Genomic DNA, 15,025 nt, shown 5'->3' with positions numbered 1-15,025 from the left:
TAGTTCAGCCTAAGCTGCTAGAAACACCTCTTCTACACTAATAAGGGATAACTGGACCTGGCACAAGGTGCAAGTACCTCTGGTACCCACTACAAGCCAGGCCAGCCTCCTACAACGGGACACCATTTGCCTTTTCATCACTGCAACACCTATCTCAGAGGTGCATCCGACAAAAAAGACCATATAAGGATGGAAGGTAGAAGAAAGTGGCCTTGGGTGATGGCAGTAATACTTAAACCAATGACGGGAATAACAGTGACTATAATAGTAGTACTATTTGCTGATCACATATCTATATCTTTCCTTAATGGACCTGATGCTACCAATAAAACTGGAGAACCGAACGAAAAAACAGTATGGTGAAAACCAGAGGAGTCAGGGTAACTGGGGAAATTAAAAGATGAAGACAGTGGCATGTAGTGAGTAGAAGGAAGCCTATATTGAAAATACATAGGTACAAATGGTAAAAATGTATGTAGAGATTGCCAAGGTATCAGAAGGCTATGTTTGCACACACCTGCTGATACATTCCCAGGAAACAATGAGTTGTGTGGCTATTCCAATTGGAAAATATGCAAGATGTAAATTGGTTGCTGAGATAATGCATACACGCTATGGTATGTCTCCAAAAATAAAATAATCCCATCATCTTCCCTGGGTGGATTACCATGAGATAATACACACCCACAGGAAGAAGATAGGCTAACACTGAATAAATGTAATGGAACAAGTCTAAGGAAGATAGCCCAGCATGTCTCTTGGGATAAGAGGGTGGAGGACTTGGGTGTATTAAATCTAAAAATATACAATACAGTGGTGGCACGATGGTGTATAAGAAGTTCAAAGGGTACCAACAAGGCAGATGGGCCATGTACTATGCTGGAGAGGATTAAAGTTGAGGTGCCAACAGGGCAGTTGGCTTGTAAGGAAAGATCAATAGAGGAAAAGCCCAGAATATGTGTGGGCAACAGTAAATGCAGTAGGTATTCAAATTTAGACAGAATAACGGATGGTCTGATGCAGCTATCACTATAATTGGAAGGACCTGAGGGATTTTTCTTCATTTGTGGAAACTCAGCATATTTTTGATTGCCTGCTGGCTGGTATGGCAGTTACTACCCTACACTGGTACTATCCCGAATGACCCTTTCACAAGTTTGCACATTCTCAGAAGTAGTCAGTCGGAGAAAGACACCCATGACACAGTAAGGATGGTTTAGAGACCAACACGTCCATCCATGACTGAAACATTTTGGACACCTGCGTATTGACATTTTAAATAGTCAGGTTCTCAGTTTTAAGGGAAAAGGACTCATTGACACTACAGATCAGCATTACGCGCCACTGATAGCAAGAAGATAAAATGAACCACCTAGTTATGATAAAGATGTTGCATTGCAAAGAATCTCTGCTCAGCCAGTGACCATATGTTAACACTTACAGGAGGCCATTTGAGAAATTGGGCATGGTGGGGGGGGGGGGGGGGGGATAGGAGATCGAAAGGACATAATTTAAATATGTTCATTCATCAACATAATGAACAATTTCATGCACATTATTCATTTGACAAGTCACATAATTCAGAAGTCAACAACTATCATGCAATTAAAAAAAATCTGTTTCAGATTTGAGGATTCATGTATTGTATTATTTAGGCACTGAATTTTTCTTTGTATTTACACTGTAAGACGTTATATGGACAATATCCACTTCATGAATGCATTAGGACTTTCATGAACGCTTGTGGATTCACAATGATAATGAATAAATGCTTGAATAAACCAAAAGCCTTTTCAGAATTATCATGGCAGGACAGCACTCTTGGAACGAGGGACTGAAATGTTGAATGTGGTGTAAGTCTGCATTCTTATATTTAATCTATTAGATTTTGCTGATAAAATCTCTTACAATGATGGATTAATTTCAGCAGTGCAGAGCAACTAAATGATACTCTGCCTAGGGACTACATTTTTTAGATTAGCTGATCTGGTGCTATAAAACTGGTTGCTTGGGTAGAGGTTACATCTGAGTTGGTAGGTCGTTAAATTACTACTTTAGAACTTTAAATGTGGTAATAAAAGGTGCGTGCAAAAACAGAGGAACTAACCTCCCACTGTCCAACACTGCATGACCAGCAACACAAACCAAGGAAGTAACAAGGGGGGACCATTCCTGGCTGTTAGCCTCCACTATACATCACTAAGTTTTAAAGGTTCAAGTCTTCTCTAATACAATTCCCTGACCCACAGTGCCAAGCTTATCAGTATCAACACCTCCCAGGACCCACTAACCAGTAAATATTCCTGGAATCAAACAGATCTTTGATGTGCACAAACAATTCTCTGCTCCCCTTCCTTCAGTGTGTGATCCCACCCAAGCCCTCAGGATTGTCAGCAATACAAATCTTCGGTCTATGGTTGTAGTCCTCCTCTCATCTAGCCTCTACACTCCCAATGCTATCAAACTGAACCCACCAGCCTCCATGTTATTACCATACCCAGGCTCTCACACATCCCAGCACATACATGCAAATAGCATGCATTGTCCGGCACAACACACAATAAAGAAAAGGCTGAGTTAAATATACAGTCTCTGAACTTTACATCATTAATCTAGTTGGCAACAGCCCTGTGATACAGGTGAAAGAGCTGTTAACCCTCACCTGATGCATGTCCGCCCATAACAGTCCTTACCAGGCATCCCAATATCCTTCCAACTGGGGTACTTAAGGCAGGGGACATTTTCATCCTAACAACATCATCCTCTATCTCCGTTTAAAGTTTAGGACTGGGGTTTCCAAAACTGACCCCACAGACCCCACCCCATCACTCTTGTTGACCTACATAAACGCAGATAAGGAAACTACTTTGTGTATTGCTATGAATTTATCCAATGCCTAAAGTGGACTGACACACTGTCTTATGATATTAGATGCAGTGGATGGAAGTAAAATGTTAATGACACAGTAACACAAAAATGGATGAAAAGGAATGGCTGAGAGCCCCTATAGATATTACATATTTTTTGGTAAAATCAAAATGTCTTGGCTAATAAGACCTAAAAAGCAGGTCGTTGTCCCAAGCAGGTGACAGGGAAAATGGACTGCCCTGCAATTAGATGACAACACTGTCAATCCTCTACAGGCCGGTAATATGACAGCGGTCACTCTCTTAAATATGAAGGTAAAAATTGTGTGCCTTCTGAACTACAAAGAACCCTTTTAAATCTCACTTCATATCACTGAACGACCTAAAAGCACACTTAAAATCATCATGTGTGAGGAGGTAGTGGATCAAAAAACAATCCAGCTTGCTATGGGAACCTCAAGGCAGACGTGCATGTTCTGCAGAGCCTTTCATGACCTTCTTCATCCCAACAGACGCTTCTTATTACGCATAACCATTTTCGCAGCTACACAAACACTGGCTCAAATTAATACTTGTACAATGGCATGTAGGGGATGGAGATCAAGCCTCAACAAGATTATGGATTTAATATAGTGTTGCAAATTACTTTTGGAAATCATGGAGATGTAGTCAAGATTCATTCTCTAGTCTATTCTTTGTAATGGGTTTCAGTCTCATGACTCACTCATGAAGTTTGAACCCTTGCACTGCTCTATCCCGGCAGAAATTATTTTTTATTTGATTCTGTTAGGGGGTATTTTAAGTTTTGGAATTTTTCAAAGCGTAGCTTGCCATGATTTTATTTGATATATTTATATCAGATATAAATCAATAAAATTAAGCAATGAATAAACTTGCCTTATGCCCAGGTTTTCCAGATGAGATTCATTAAGATAGTGCAGCTCTCGTCCTGTAATCTGGTTTTCTAAAATACAAAACAGTTATATGTTTGAGGGTTTAACACCAGGGGATCAAATATACTACATTTTTGCCAAATTCCTGTACAATACATGCAGGATGAAGAGATAAACCATTGCCATTTAACATCCCACACACTGGACAATATCCCACTCTAGACCTGGTACCTCCAAACTCAGTCAGTGGTCAATGCAAATGCAAGCAATATGATTAGATATACTACAGACAAGTAGATAGAGTAAGGATGATATCTTCAATGGTTGTTACATTTTGTACTGGTAGAGTTTAAAAATATATTTCTCCTACCTATAAACAAACAGTGTTATCTACAAAAACCTAATCTGAGGTTGGTGAACTTCATACAGGTATAATCCCCAAATTTATCAAAAGTAAAATCCTTTAGTGATACTCCATAAGCGTATAAGCTCTTCACTGCCTGAGAACCAAACACTTCTGAAATATACAGAACTTCGTACCCTAGGCCTGGGGTTGCCTAATGTTAAAATGGGAAACAGATATTGGTACCATGGATGATGCAGAAGGAAAGAGGCGTTCAACTACCCACCTTACACAAAATGGTGTGGTCATAGGACAATACTTGGATGAGGGGCTGTAAATTGCACGCACACACTACACCTACGTCCATAAATTGTAGGGTTCTGAAGTATGTTTGTTTAGCCCCAAGGTTAACAGGAATGTGTATCCCAGTGGACAATTATACCATGTAGATGGCGGTATGAGACCCTTCAATAGAATACATCAAAATACCCTGTAGAAGGGGGCGTGGCCAAGATGGGGGCATGAGCGGATGTGTTGTTGAAGCTCTCTGCCGCCCGGGCCGAAACAGTGGAAGACAGCGGCATCAGGGACCACTGCAGATCCTTCTCCCTTGGCAGGACCGGTGGAGAACACAGGTACGGGTGCCAACGACGCAACACAAACTTCTTACGGAGCCAGGAGCAGGAATTGCGCGGGCGGGAGAAGAGAAGCTGGCTGCCTACCGACGGACGGGCCCTGTGTGCGTCGCAGCGAAGCCTAGCGGGCCGGTGAGACTGGGGGGGCCCCTGACCAAGAAACAGCAACACGCAGGGCCGGGCACCGGAGGTGAGTGACTGGGGAGAGCTTTGGCATGGGTGCATGAACAGAGGCGCCACGTGAGCCAGGCCCCAACAGGGGAGACAGGAGGCCGAAGCTGTGGTGCATCCACAGGGCCAAAAAAAGGTGGGATTGAGGGCTGCCCTGCAAGCCTGTCCCCCCTCTCTCTCCAGCTACCCGGCATGACGGCTGCTACGTGGAGGGACCGCACCAGCCCTGGAGGCCCCAGAGATGAGGAGGCAGGCAGGATCCGGAAGTGGACATAAGAGACAGCTGCCACGGCCTGGGGATTGCTGAGGAGGCAACAAGGCCCTAGTGGATACCCCCTACTGGACTGGCAGTAGGGGGCAGCAGATTTGTTCTGGCAGGGCCCTCAAGCTTGCACAAAGGAGTATCTGAGGGAGGACTCAGAGCAACCCAGGAGAGTGGCAGGAGGGTTTGGTGGCGAGTGCAGTAGCCCGAGGGCCTCCGGGCCGATGAGGGCCATGCGGCAACAGACCGTAAGAACCCCCAGACCTGCCTCCAAGGGCATTCTGAACACTGGCGGGGTTCCCCATGGCATAGGTAAGGACAGGAGGACTCACCGGGCCACTATAATGGGAGAGACCTGGGGTGCCTGTGCAACTAATACTGTCTTTGAGCACCCGGGGCAAGAAGTGCACGGCTCCCCGAGACCAGAACACTAGAATTAGGCTTGCGCTTCAAGAGAGCGAGAGTGAGCTTGAGCCCTGGTGAGACACCCCCAGAGGGAGACCTACAGCACCCCTTGAGCAGAGACCTCATCCTACTGCCTAAGCCCAGAACAAGAGGGAAGGAGACAGACAAGAGGGCCTCCCCAGTATTTCGAGTGACCCAGAGGTTTGTGCCTCGTAGACTACAACTCATTCTGGTGGTGTTGGCCGCTTCCTGGATCATGGTCACCTTGAAACACAAAAATGAACACTCCATTTGTGAGATGCTGACCAGATCTACGCCTCTGCAAAATAAATCTATAGACAACACATCGCAGCCCTCGTTGGTGACTGACACCGTGAGCTCGGCGGACAGTGAACACGCACCAGTGATGAAGGGTTTCCTCACCTCCCTGTTCGACTCTCTAAAAAACGATCTCCAGAATCTACAGAAAGACCTCTCACAGGAACTACGCGATTTTTGCTCTGATCGGACTTCGATTGGGTAATGAGGAATGGGTTTCAAGCCTGGAAGACAAAAAGATAGGAAGAGATGAGGATATTGAGCAGCTACGACAAGAGATCCTCCGATTATGGGAAAAGCAGGATCAATTGCAGCCAGTTTCTGAAGACCTTGAAAACCGCTCCCGCCGACACAATATCCGAGTCAGAGGTGCCTCTAATGGGCCGGAAGGCGAGGACATCAGAGAGTAACCAAGGCCTTGTTTCGCTCATTCGGAAGCTGTGAGGAAAACAAAGAGATTCTACTGGACCATGTACACATGTATACAGCTGGTTGCCCAGGAGGCACTGGGTCAAGGCCTCAATACATTCTCCGGAAGGCACATAGCCAGCAACGTATCCAGTTCAGAGGCCACAATCTACTCCTATATTAAGACCCATCTGTAGGAAAGTACCATCTTGCCTGGCACGTTACCCCCATATTTCACTGTATATATGTTATTTTAGTGTATGTGTCACTGGGACCCTGCCAGCCAGGGCCCCAGTGCTCATAAGTGTGCCCTGTATGTGTTCCCTCTGTGATGACTAACTGTCTCACTGAGGCTCTGCTAACCAGAACCTCAGTGGTTATGCTCTCTCTGCTTTACAAATTGTCACTAACAGGCTAGTGACCAATTTTACCAATTCACATTGGCATACTGGAACACCCTTATAATTCCCTAGTATATGGTACTGAAGTACCCAGGGTATTGGGGTTCCAGGAGATCCCTATGGGCTGCAGCATTTCTTTTGCCACCCATTGGGAGGTCTGACAATTCTTACACAGGCCTGCCACTGCAGCCTGAGTGAAATAACATCCACGTTATTTCACAGCCATTTACCACTGCACTTAAGTAACTTATAAGTCACCTATATGTCTAACCTTCACCTGGTGAAGGTTGGGTGCAAAGTTACTTAGAGTGTGGGCACCCCGGCACTAGCCAAGGTGCCCCCACATCGTTCAGGGCAAATTTCCCGGACTTTGTGAGTGCAGGGACACCATTACACGTGTGCACTATACATAGGTCACTACCTATGTATAGCGTCACAATGGTAACTCCGAACATGGCCATGTAACATGTCTAAGATCATGGAATTGTCACCCCAATGCCATTCTGGCATTGGGGAGACAATTCCATGATCCCCCGAGTCTCTAGCACAGTCCCGGGTACTGCCAAAGTGCCTTTCCCGGGGTTTCCCTGCAGCTGCTGCCAACCCCTCAGACAGGTTTCGGCCCTCCTGGGGTCCAGCTAGGCTTGGCCCAGGAAGGCAGAACAAAGGACTTCCTCAGAGAGAGGGTGTTACACCCTCTCCCTTTGGAAAAAGGTGTCAGGGCTGGGGAGGAGTAGCCTCCCCCAGCCTCTGGAAATGCTTTGATGGGCACAGATGGTGCCCATCTCTGCATAAGCCAGTCTACAACGGTTCAGGGATCCCCCAGCCCTGCTCTGGCGCAAAACTGGACAAAGGAAAGGGGAGTGACCACTCCCCTGACCTGCACCTCCCAGGGGAGGTGCCCAGAGCTCCTCCAGTGTGCTCCAGACCTCTGCCATCTTGGAAACAGAGGTGCTGCTGGCACACTGGACTGCTCTGAGTGGCCAGTGCCAGCAGGTGACGTCAGAGACTCCTCCTGATAGGCTCTTACCTGTGTTGCTAGCCTATCCTCCTTCCTAAGTAGCCAAACCTCCTTTTCTGGCTATTTAGGGTCTCTGCTTTGGGGAATTCTTTAGATAACGAATGCAAGTGCTCATCAGAGTTCCTCTGCATCTCTCTCTTCACCTTCTGCCAAAGGATCGACCGCTGACTGCTCAGGACGCCTGCAAAACCTCAACAAAGTAGCAAAGACGACTACTGCAACTCTGTAACGCTGATCCTGCCGCCTTCTCGACTGTTTTCCTGGTGGTGCATGCTCTGGGGGTAGCCTGCCTCCTCCTTGCACCAGGAGCTCTGAAGAAATCTCCCGTGGGTCGATGGAATCTTCCCCCTGCAACCGCAGGCAACAAAAGACTGCATCACCGGTCCTCTGGGTCCCCTCTCAGCACGACGAGCGTGGTCCCTGGAACTCAGCAACTCTGTCCAAGTGACTCCCACAGTCCAGTGACTCATCAGTCCAAGTTTGGTGGAGGTAAGTCCTTGCCTCCCCACGCTAGACTACATTGCTGGGTACCGCGTGATTTGCAGCTGCTCCGGCTCCTGTGCACTCTTCCAGGATTTCCTTTGTGCACAGCCAAGCCTGGGTCCCCGACACTCTAACCTGCAGTGCACAACCTCCTGAGTTGTCCTCCGGCGTCGTGGGACTCCCTTTTGTGTCTTCGGGTGAGCTCCGGTTCACTCCTCTTCCAAGTGCCTGTTCCGGTACTTCTGCGGGTGCTGCCTGCTTCTGTGAGGGCTCCCCGACTTGCTGGGCGCCCCCTCTGTCTCCTCATCCAAGTGGCGACATCCTGGTCCCTCCTGGGCCACACCAGCATCCAAAAATCCTAACCGCGACCCTTGCAGCTAGCAAGGCTTGTTTGCGGTCTTTCTGCGTGGGAACACCTCTGCAAGCTTCTTCACGACGTTGGCATTTCCTGGGCATCTGCCCACTCTCGACTTTGTCGCGACTCTTGGACTTGGTCCCCTTGTTCCACAGGTACTCTCGTCCGGAAATCCACTTTGATTGCATTGCTGGTGTTGGTCTTCCTTGCAGAATTCCCCTATCACGACTTCTGTGCTCTCTGGAAAATATAGGTGCCCTTTATACCTACTTTTCAGGGTCTTGGGGTGGGCTATTTTTCTAACCCTCACTGTTTTCTTACAGCCCCAGCGACCCTCACAAGCTCACATAGGTTTGGGGTCCATTCGTGGTTCGCATTCCACTTTTGGAGTATATGGTTTGTGTTGCCCCTATACCTATGTGCTCCTATTGCAATCTACTGTAACTTTACATTGCTTGCATTACTTCCTTTTGCTATTACTGCATATTTTTGGTATTGTGTACATATATCTTGTGTATATTTGGCATCCTCATACTGAGGGTACTCACTGAGATACTTTTGGCATATTGTCATAAAAATAAAGTACCTTTATTTTTAGTAGATCTGTGTATTGTGTTTTCTTATGATATTGTGCATATGACACCAGTGGTATAGTAGGAGCTTTGCATGTCTCCTAGTTCAGCCTAAGCTGCTCTGCTATAGCTACCTTCTATCAGCCTAAGCTGCTAGAAACACCTCTTCTACACTAATAAGGGATAACTGGACCTGGTACAGGGTGTAAGTACCCCTTGGTACCCACTACAAGCCAGGCCAGCCTCCAACACCATCCCTGCTCAGCCTACAAAGACGCAGGGAGTTTAAACCTATTACAGTCTCCAGTCTCATAACGTCTCATATGGCTGGGGGCACCCTTTTAGACTCATATTCCGCTGGGAAGGCCAACTACACCAATTGAAGACCCTCAGGGAGGGCCAACAGGTTCTTGAGATGGCAGAGGATTATTCGGACTCAGAGACCAGGGACTCCTAGGGCGCGGTCTAGATGGAAACGAGCGGCCTGAAGACGGAAGCATAACAGGCCGTCACTCAGGGAGAGAGCCCAGGAGCTACAAGCAGTCCTGGACAGCCTTACCTCTGGCACCAACACCTAGACAACAAGATAAAAGTTCCTCATGATAACGTTATCTGCACTTGAACTTGCAGGTCCTGGTCCGCTGTGCTGCGACGACTGGGCCTGTGGCAGCAGGGCCCTTGACCAGCTCTAGAAACTCTACCAGAAACCCTGGACACCCGCAAAACAATTTGCCTCAAAATGACCACTGTTGTGTCACACTTTTATTTGTTTTACTCCCCCCTCCTCACCAGTACGAAGAATTTAATGTTAGACGAACCCCAACACCTGTACAATACTGAGCACATCACCCAACACATCTCTACTTTTAGCATGCCAGTGACATCTGCCCCCGTCCTCTAACACATCTGACAATTAAATGTCTGAGCTTCAATGTCAGAGATCTCAACAACCCAGCAAAAAGGTTGGCAATCCTCTCCCTGCTAGAGCACTCTGAGAGCCACATATGTCTATTGCAAGAAACACATCTCTTGGCTTTCGGATGCGCTCTAAGCGATTCCCTCAACATTACTGGTCCTCCACACACGAAATATGGAGGAGTGGCAATCCTGGTATCGAGATCATTCCCAGGAGATTTTCTCACCGAAATAAACGAGATAAAAAGCAGATATCTGGCATACAGAGTAAGGGTGAGCACATTCCACTTCAAATTGGCCCCAATTTACGCCCATAGCACACAACAAGAAGCATTCATCATGCAAGCCCTCACCTCAACACTAACTACACTTGACGCGGCGATCCTTGTAGGGGGCGACTTTATCTTAGTTGTGGACAACAACCTAGAACAGTCAGGCCACAGATGAGGACAGACGGAAGTCTTCTCCCCAGCAGGGCTTTAGTAGCTTAAGAACTGTGGACTTGCAGACATATGGCAGGAGGTAAACCCGAATTCCAGGGATTATGCCTTCTACTCAGCAGCAAATAAAACCTATACACACGTTGACTATTTCTTAGCCTCACCAGCATTCCGAGCTTCTACTAAGGAACTATAGTTACTTTAGGGCATGAGTTATAATTACTTGAGATAACTAACCATAATTGTTGAATTTCTATGGTTTTGTTTGTTTAAAATGTGAGCCTAACTATAACGTCCCTGTAAACTTTGATTTTCTTTTTAAGTGATTTTCTATGGGTTTTTTTTAAAAGCTTTTTTCTAACTATATCATCTCTGTAAACTGTTTAAGTGAATATATATATGAGAGAGAGAGAGAGAGAGAGAGAGAGAGAGAGAGAGAGAGAGAGAGAGAGAGAGAGAGAGAGAGAGAGAGAGAGAAAAGAAAATGTGTGAGAGTTAGGACCTATTTGTTTTTTTGTTTTGACAGTAACTTTGGAGTCATCTGAAAATCTTAATGAAATTTTCAAAACTAGTAAGCCACTAACTTTAGCTGCTGTCTTGAAAGTTTTGGGGTGATTCGTCAAGTGAAGGCCAACGTTTTCCCCAACCAATTTCTCATAGGGTTTTAGACATGAATACAGCTCGAACCACTGGACTGAATTAAACCAAATTTGGCAGAAAGTAAGATCTTGGTACAGAAAACATCCTTTTTGCAATTTGGTGTTAATCAGATCAGTATTTTCAGAGATATTAAAGAAAAAAAATATATAGTTATCTCAGGACACTGATTCACCAATATAGATCCGCAGATCCACGCACCAAAGAAAGTCCCTGATTGGCTGGCTGCATCCTGGGAGAAAAGTTGCGGCTGCCATTTTATTTATTGGCTCGGTACGGGTGGAAGGAATAATACGGAAAACTGACAATGGGTCAGGATAGAGGTATCCTGTCACCATAGAATAGATGGTACTACCCCTTAATGGTCAAGAAATTGCCTACAATAGCTTTTTTTTGGACCATCCGTGGACACACTGCGGGACTCGGAGCGGCCTCCAGTGTACATTTGCAAAGGATATGTGAATCCGGAGCCTAGCTCAGAAAAAAATACATCTACTCACACACTCACTCACCAACCCTGCGTGGTGTTACGAGTAGGGTTGGCTGGACGCAGAGGGTTGGAAGCAGGGCCCTGCACCCAAACCACTGCTGCTTTACAAAAGAAAAAAAAGACAAAGAATTTCACTGTGCCCTACACAATGCTGCTTAAAAAAAAAAAAAAAAAAAACAGAAATGCACTGAAGAAAGATAAAAAAATAATACGGTGACATTACATTTAGGTTCAAAATCAGCACAAAACCGTTGAAATTCAGCCTTTGTAGAGTTATTTCAAGAAACTATAAATCATGCTTTAAGGTAACTATAACCGATGCTCTAGACATGCGCAGCTAATTACTCCACATATTACAACACTCATAACATTGTATATGACATCAATAATAATATATAGGCAACGGTTGTATGACACAACCGCGCATGCATAAACAATGTATGCCTGAACAACGTGGTCAGAACCACGACCTCGTCTTTACCACGCATGGCTTTACCACACATGCCTTTACAACAAATTTTGTTCTAAAAGCATATGTGGTAAAGTAATATGCGTTGTAAACTCCACCCCTGCCTTGCGCCCTAACACACCTGTGTCCTTAAAATTACCCTGCCCTTAAAATTACCCTGCCATAAACCTAAAAAAACTAACCCGGGCCACCCCCCCACCCTTAACAGTACTCAAAGGCCTAAATCCACCAAACTACCTCGCCCACTCTATCCTTCAATCTAAGCCACCCCCACACCTTGTGCCCTAAAACATACCAGCAAACCACGCAGCGCCTGCCCGTATGACTACCCTGCCCTGAGGCCCAAATCCTCAAAAGTACCCCTACCCTGCCCCCAAATCTACCCAGACCCCAACCCAGCCCTGCGCCCTAAATTCCCAAAACTCCATCCCCCCCACCGCCCTTAGCTCCCCCTATGCACCCCTAAAATAAAAAAAAATCCCTCACCCCCTAAAAACACCACCAGCCCCACTTACCTTGACCGATCCTTCGTTCTGCTCCTTCCTGCTTGCCCGCCCATCCGCACAGCTAGACTGCTGCCTGAACAACACATATGCGACCTGCCTTAACCAGGCAAATGCGTAATTAAGACATCTGCATGGTTTAAGCAAGCATTGTTTAGCTTGTGGCCTTCTGGTAGGCGTGGCTGTGCCCGCGTAGTTTAGGGCATTTCCACTGGGCAATATTTGTTGTAAAATTATCAATGAGAAAACTGTGCAGTTGAAGATCTTTTTGGGCCTAATGCTGAAAATGTGGTTACTGCAGAAACCAACCTTGCAGTCTTACTAGTCTACTCACACAGTCTGGGTATCCTCATCTTCGCACCATACATCGCAGATATAATTTTTTGCTATTGCAGCGCAAGCTGCATTTCAATGACAATTCTGCTGTATTGTCCTGGGACCATCCAGACAATGAAAGGGTGGTTAAAATTTGGCTTATCATGGAACATTTGTCTGCCAGGTTTCCAAAGATCTATGCTCCTGAAAAGAAAATAGCCAATGACGAGTCCTTGATGCTGTACAAAGTGCGGCTGCTGTTCAGGAAGTACGCTGCGAGCAATAGAGCTTGCTATGGCATCACGTTGTACATGCTGTGTGAGATCTCTACTGACTAAGTGAACTGCTTGAGAGTGTATGTAGGAAAGGACTCAACCCTAAACCCTGTAGGTTACCCTCCGATGCTAGGAGTCACAGGAAAGGTTGTGTTGGACCTGGCTCTTTTAGCAGGGTTATCCCCAAGCTTTTTGCCTTCTTATTCCTATTTTTTCCTGACCTGTTTTGTTGGCTTTAGGACTCTAGGCACATTACCACTGCTAAAGTGCATATGTTCTCTGTCTAAATTGTATTGGTGATTGGTGTATCCATGATAGGCATATCTGTTTTACTAATACGTCCCTAGCATAGTGCACCAGCTGGGTCAAAGGCCTGTAAATCAAAGGCTATTAAACACATGAGTAGCCCAACAAATGTCTGGAGACTGCCACTGCAGTGTCTGCAGTTTTAAACTCCCAATTCGACCTGTCAAGTGCACCCACTTGCTAAACCTACCCTTTTACTACATGTAAATCACCCCTGAAGTAGTCCTAAGGCAGCCCCATGGGCATGGTGCAGTATATTAAAAAGGTAGGACATGTACTGGTGTGCTTTACATGTCCTGATAGTGAAAGACTGCTAAACCCGTTTTTCACTATTGGAAGGCCTATCTCTCTTATAGAGTAACATGGGGATTGCCTTGAAATATCTTTTAAATGTAATTTCCCACTGGGAGCAGATAGTGAAATGGAGTTTGGGGTCTTTTAACTCAAAATTTACAAATGCATCTTTTAGTGAAGTTGTCTTTTGAATTATATGTTTGAAAATGCAACTTTCAGAAAGTGGCAACGCAACAAGATGGTAGACCAAGTGCTGAAACTTTTCAAACACTCACCTCCAGCCACAGATCTGGGTTAAATCCATCAGTCTAGCTGCATTGCCAGGCCAAGTCCTCCCTGGACCGGAAACAAGCATCATGGGACCAGTTTTGGGTATCATCGCTCCTCAGCCACGCTAGCTTGAATTCAGTGGCATAGTGAGCAAGGGACCCACGTCTGGACATACCCTTGCCACTTGCGGTGAACAAAGCAACACAACAAGAGGATTAACAGAAGGCTCAATACTGATTTGCATATGGCTGGGTCCAAACTGGGCTGGCATAGTGAGCAAAAGAACGATGGATTAAACCCAGATCTGAGACTATGGGTGAGTGTTTGAAAAGTTTCAGCACTCCGTCCATCAACCTTTTGTGTTGCTAAAGTTGCCTTAAGTGGGAAGGGTATGCCCAGGCGTGGGTCCCATGCTCATTGTGCCACTGGATTCAAGCTAGCCAGGCTGATTAGGAGCGATACCCCGAAAATGGTCTCAGGATGCTTGTTTCTGGTCCAAGGAGGACCTGGCCTGCCAGTCTGGGCTGGACCGTTCCCATGGGGAACAGGGTCAAGACTGATTTGCATATGGCTGGCTCCAAACTGGGGTGGCATGGTGAGCAATAGAATGATGGATTAAACCCAGATCTGAGACTAGGGAAGAGTGTTTGACAAGTTTCAACTCTCCGTCAATCTTTTGTGTTAACTTTATAAAGTGGGCATTTTATTGCTTAACCATTCTGTATCTGTTTGTGCATTCACTCTAGACAGTCACACAAAGGGAACTGAGGTTTCCCCTGCATATCCTGATGGTTTTTTCTGAGCTAGGATGGTGGGAGGAGCTTACACTTGCTCTTAAACAGGACTGTGCCGGTCTTCACACAAAACAGTTTCCAACTCCCTGGAGTGTGCCTGGGGCCAGGGCAGGGAAAGGCAAAGGCAGGGTCTTGGGAATACATTACATAGATTTCCCTTTGA

The 15,025-nt window shown here is 46.0% G+C and overlaps 1 protein-coding gene across 1 annotated transcript in view; it reads right to left on the bottom strand.

The window, feature by feature from the left end:
- The window catches only part of SAMHD1 (SAM and HD domain containing deoxynucleoside triphosphate triphosphohydrolase 1), a 1,157,401-nt gene that overhangs the window by 1,060,297 nt on the left and 82,079 nt on the right, over nucleotides 1-15,025 (bottom strand). Inside the window, exon 2 of the mRNA XM_069243902.1 lies at nucleotides 3,765-3,831. Within this exon, the coding sequence (XP_069100003.1) occupies nucleotides 3,765-3,831 (67 nt within the window). The remainder of the gene's footprint in view (nucleotides 1-3,764; nucleotides 3,832-15,025) is intronic.

This window comes from Pleurodeles waltl, chromosome 7 (genome assembly GCF_031143425.1).
Source record: "Pleurodeles waltl isolate 20211129_DDA chromosome 7, aPleWal1.hap1.20221129, whole genome shotgun sequence".
NCBI lineage: Eukaryota > Metazoa > Chordata > Amphibia > Caudata > Salamandridae > Pleurodeles > Pleurodeles waltl.
This window is presented reverse-complemented; position numbering and strand designations above follow the sequence as displayed.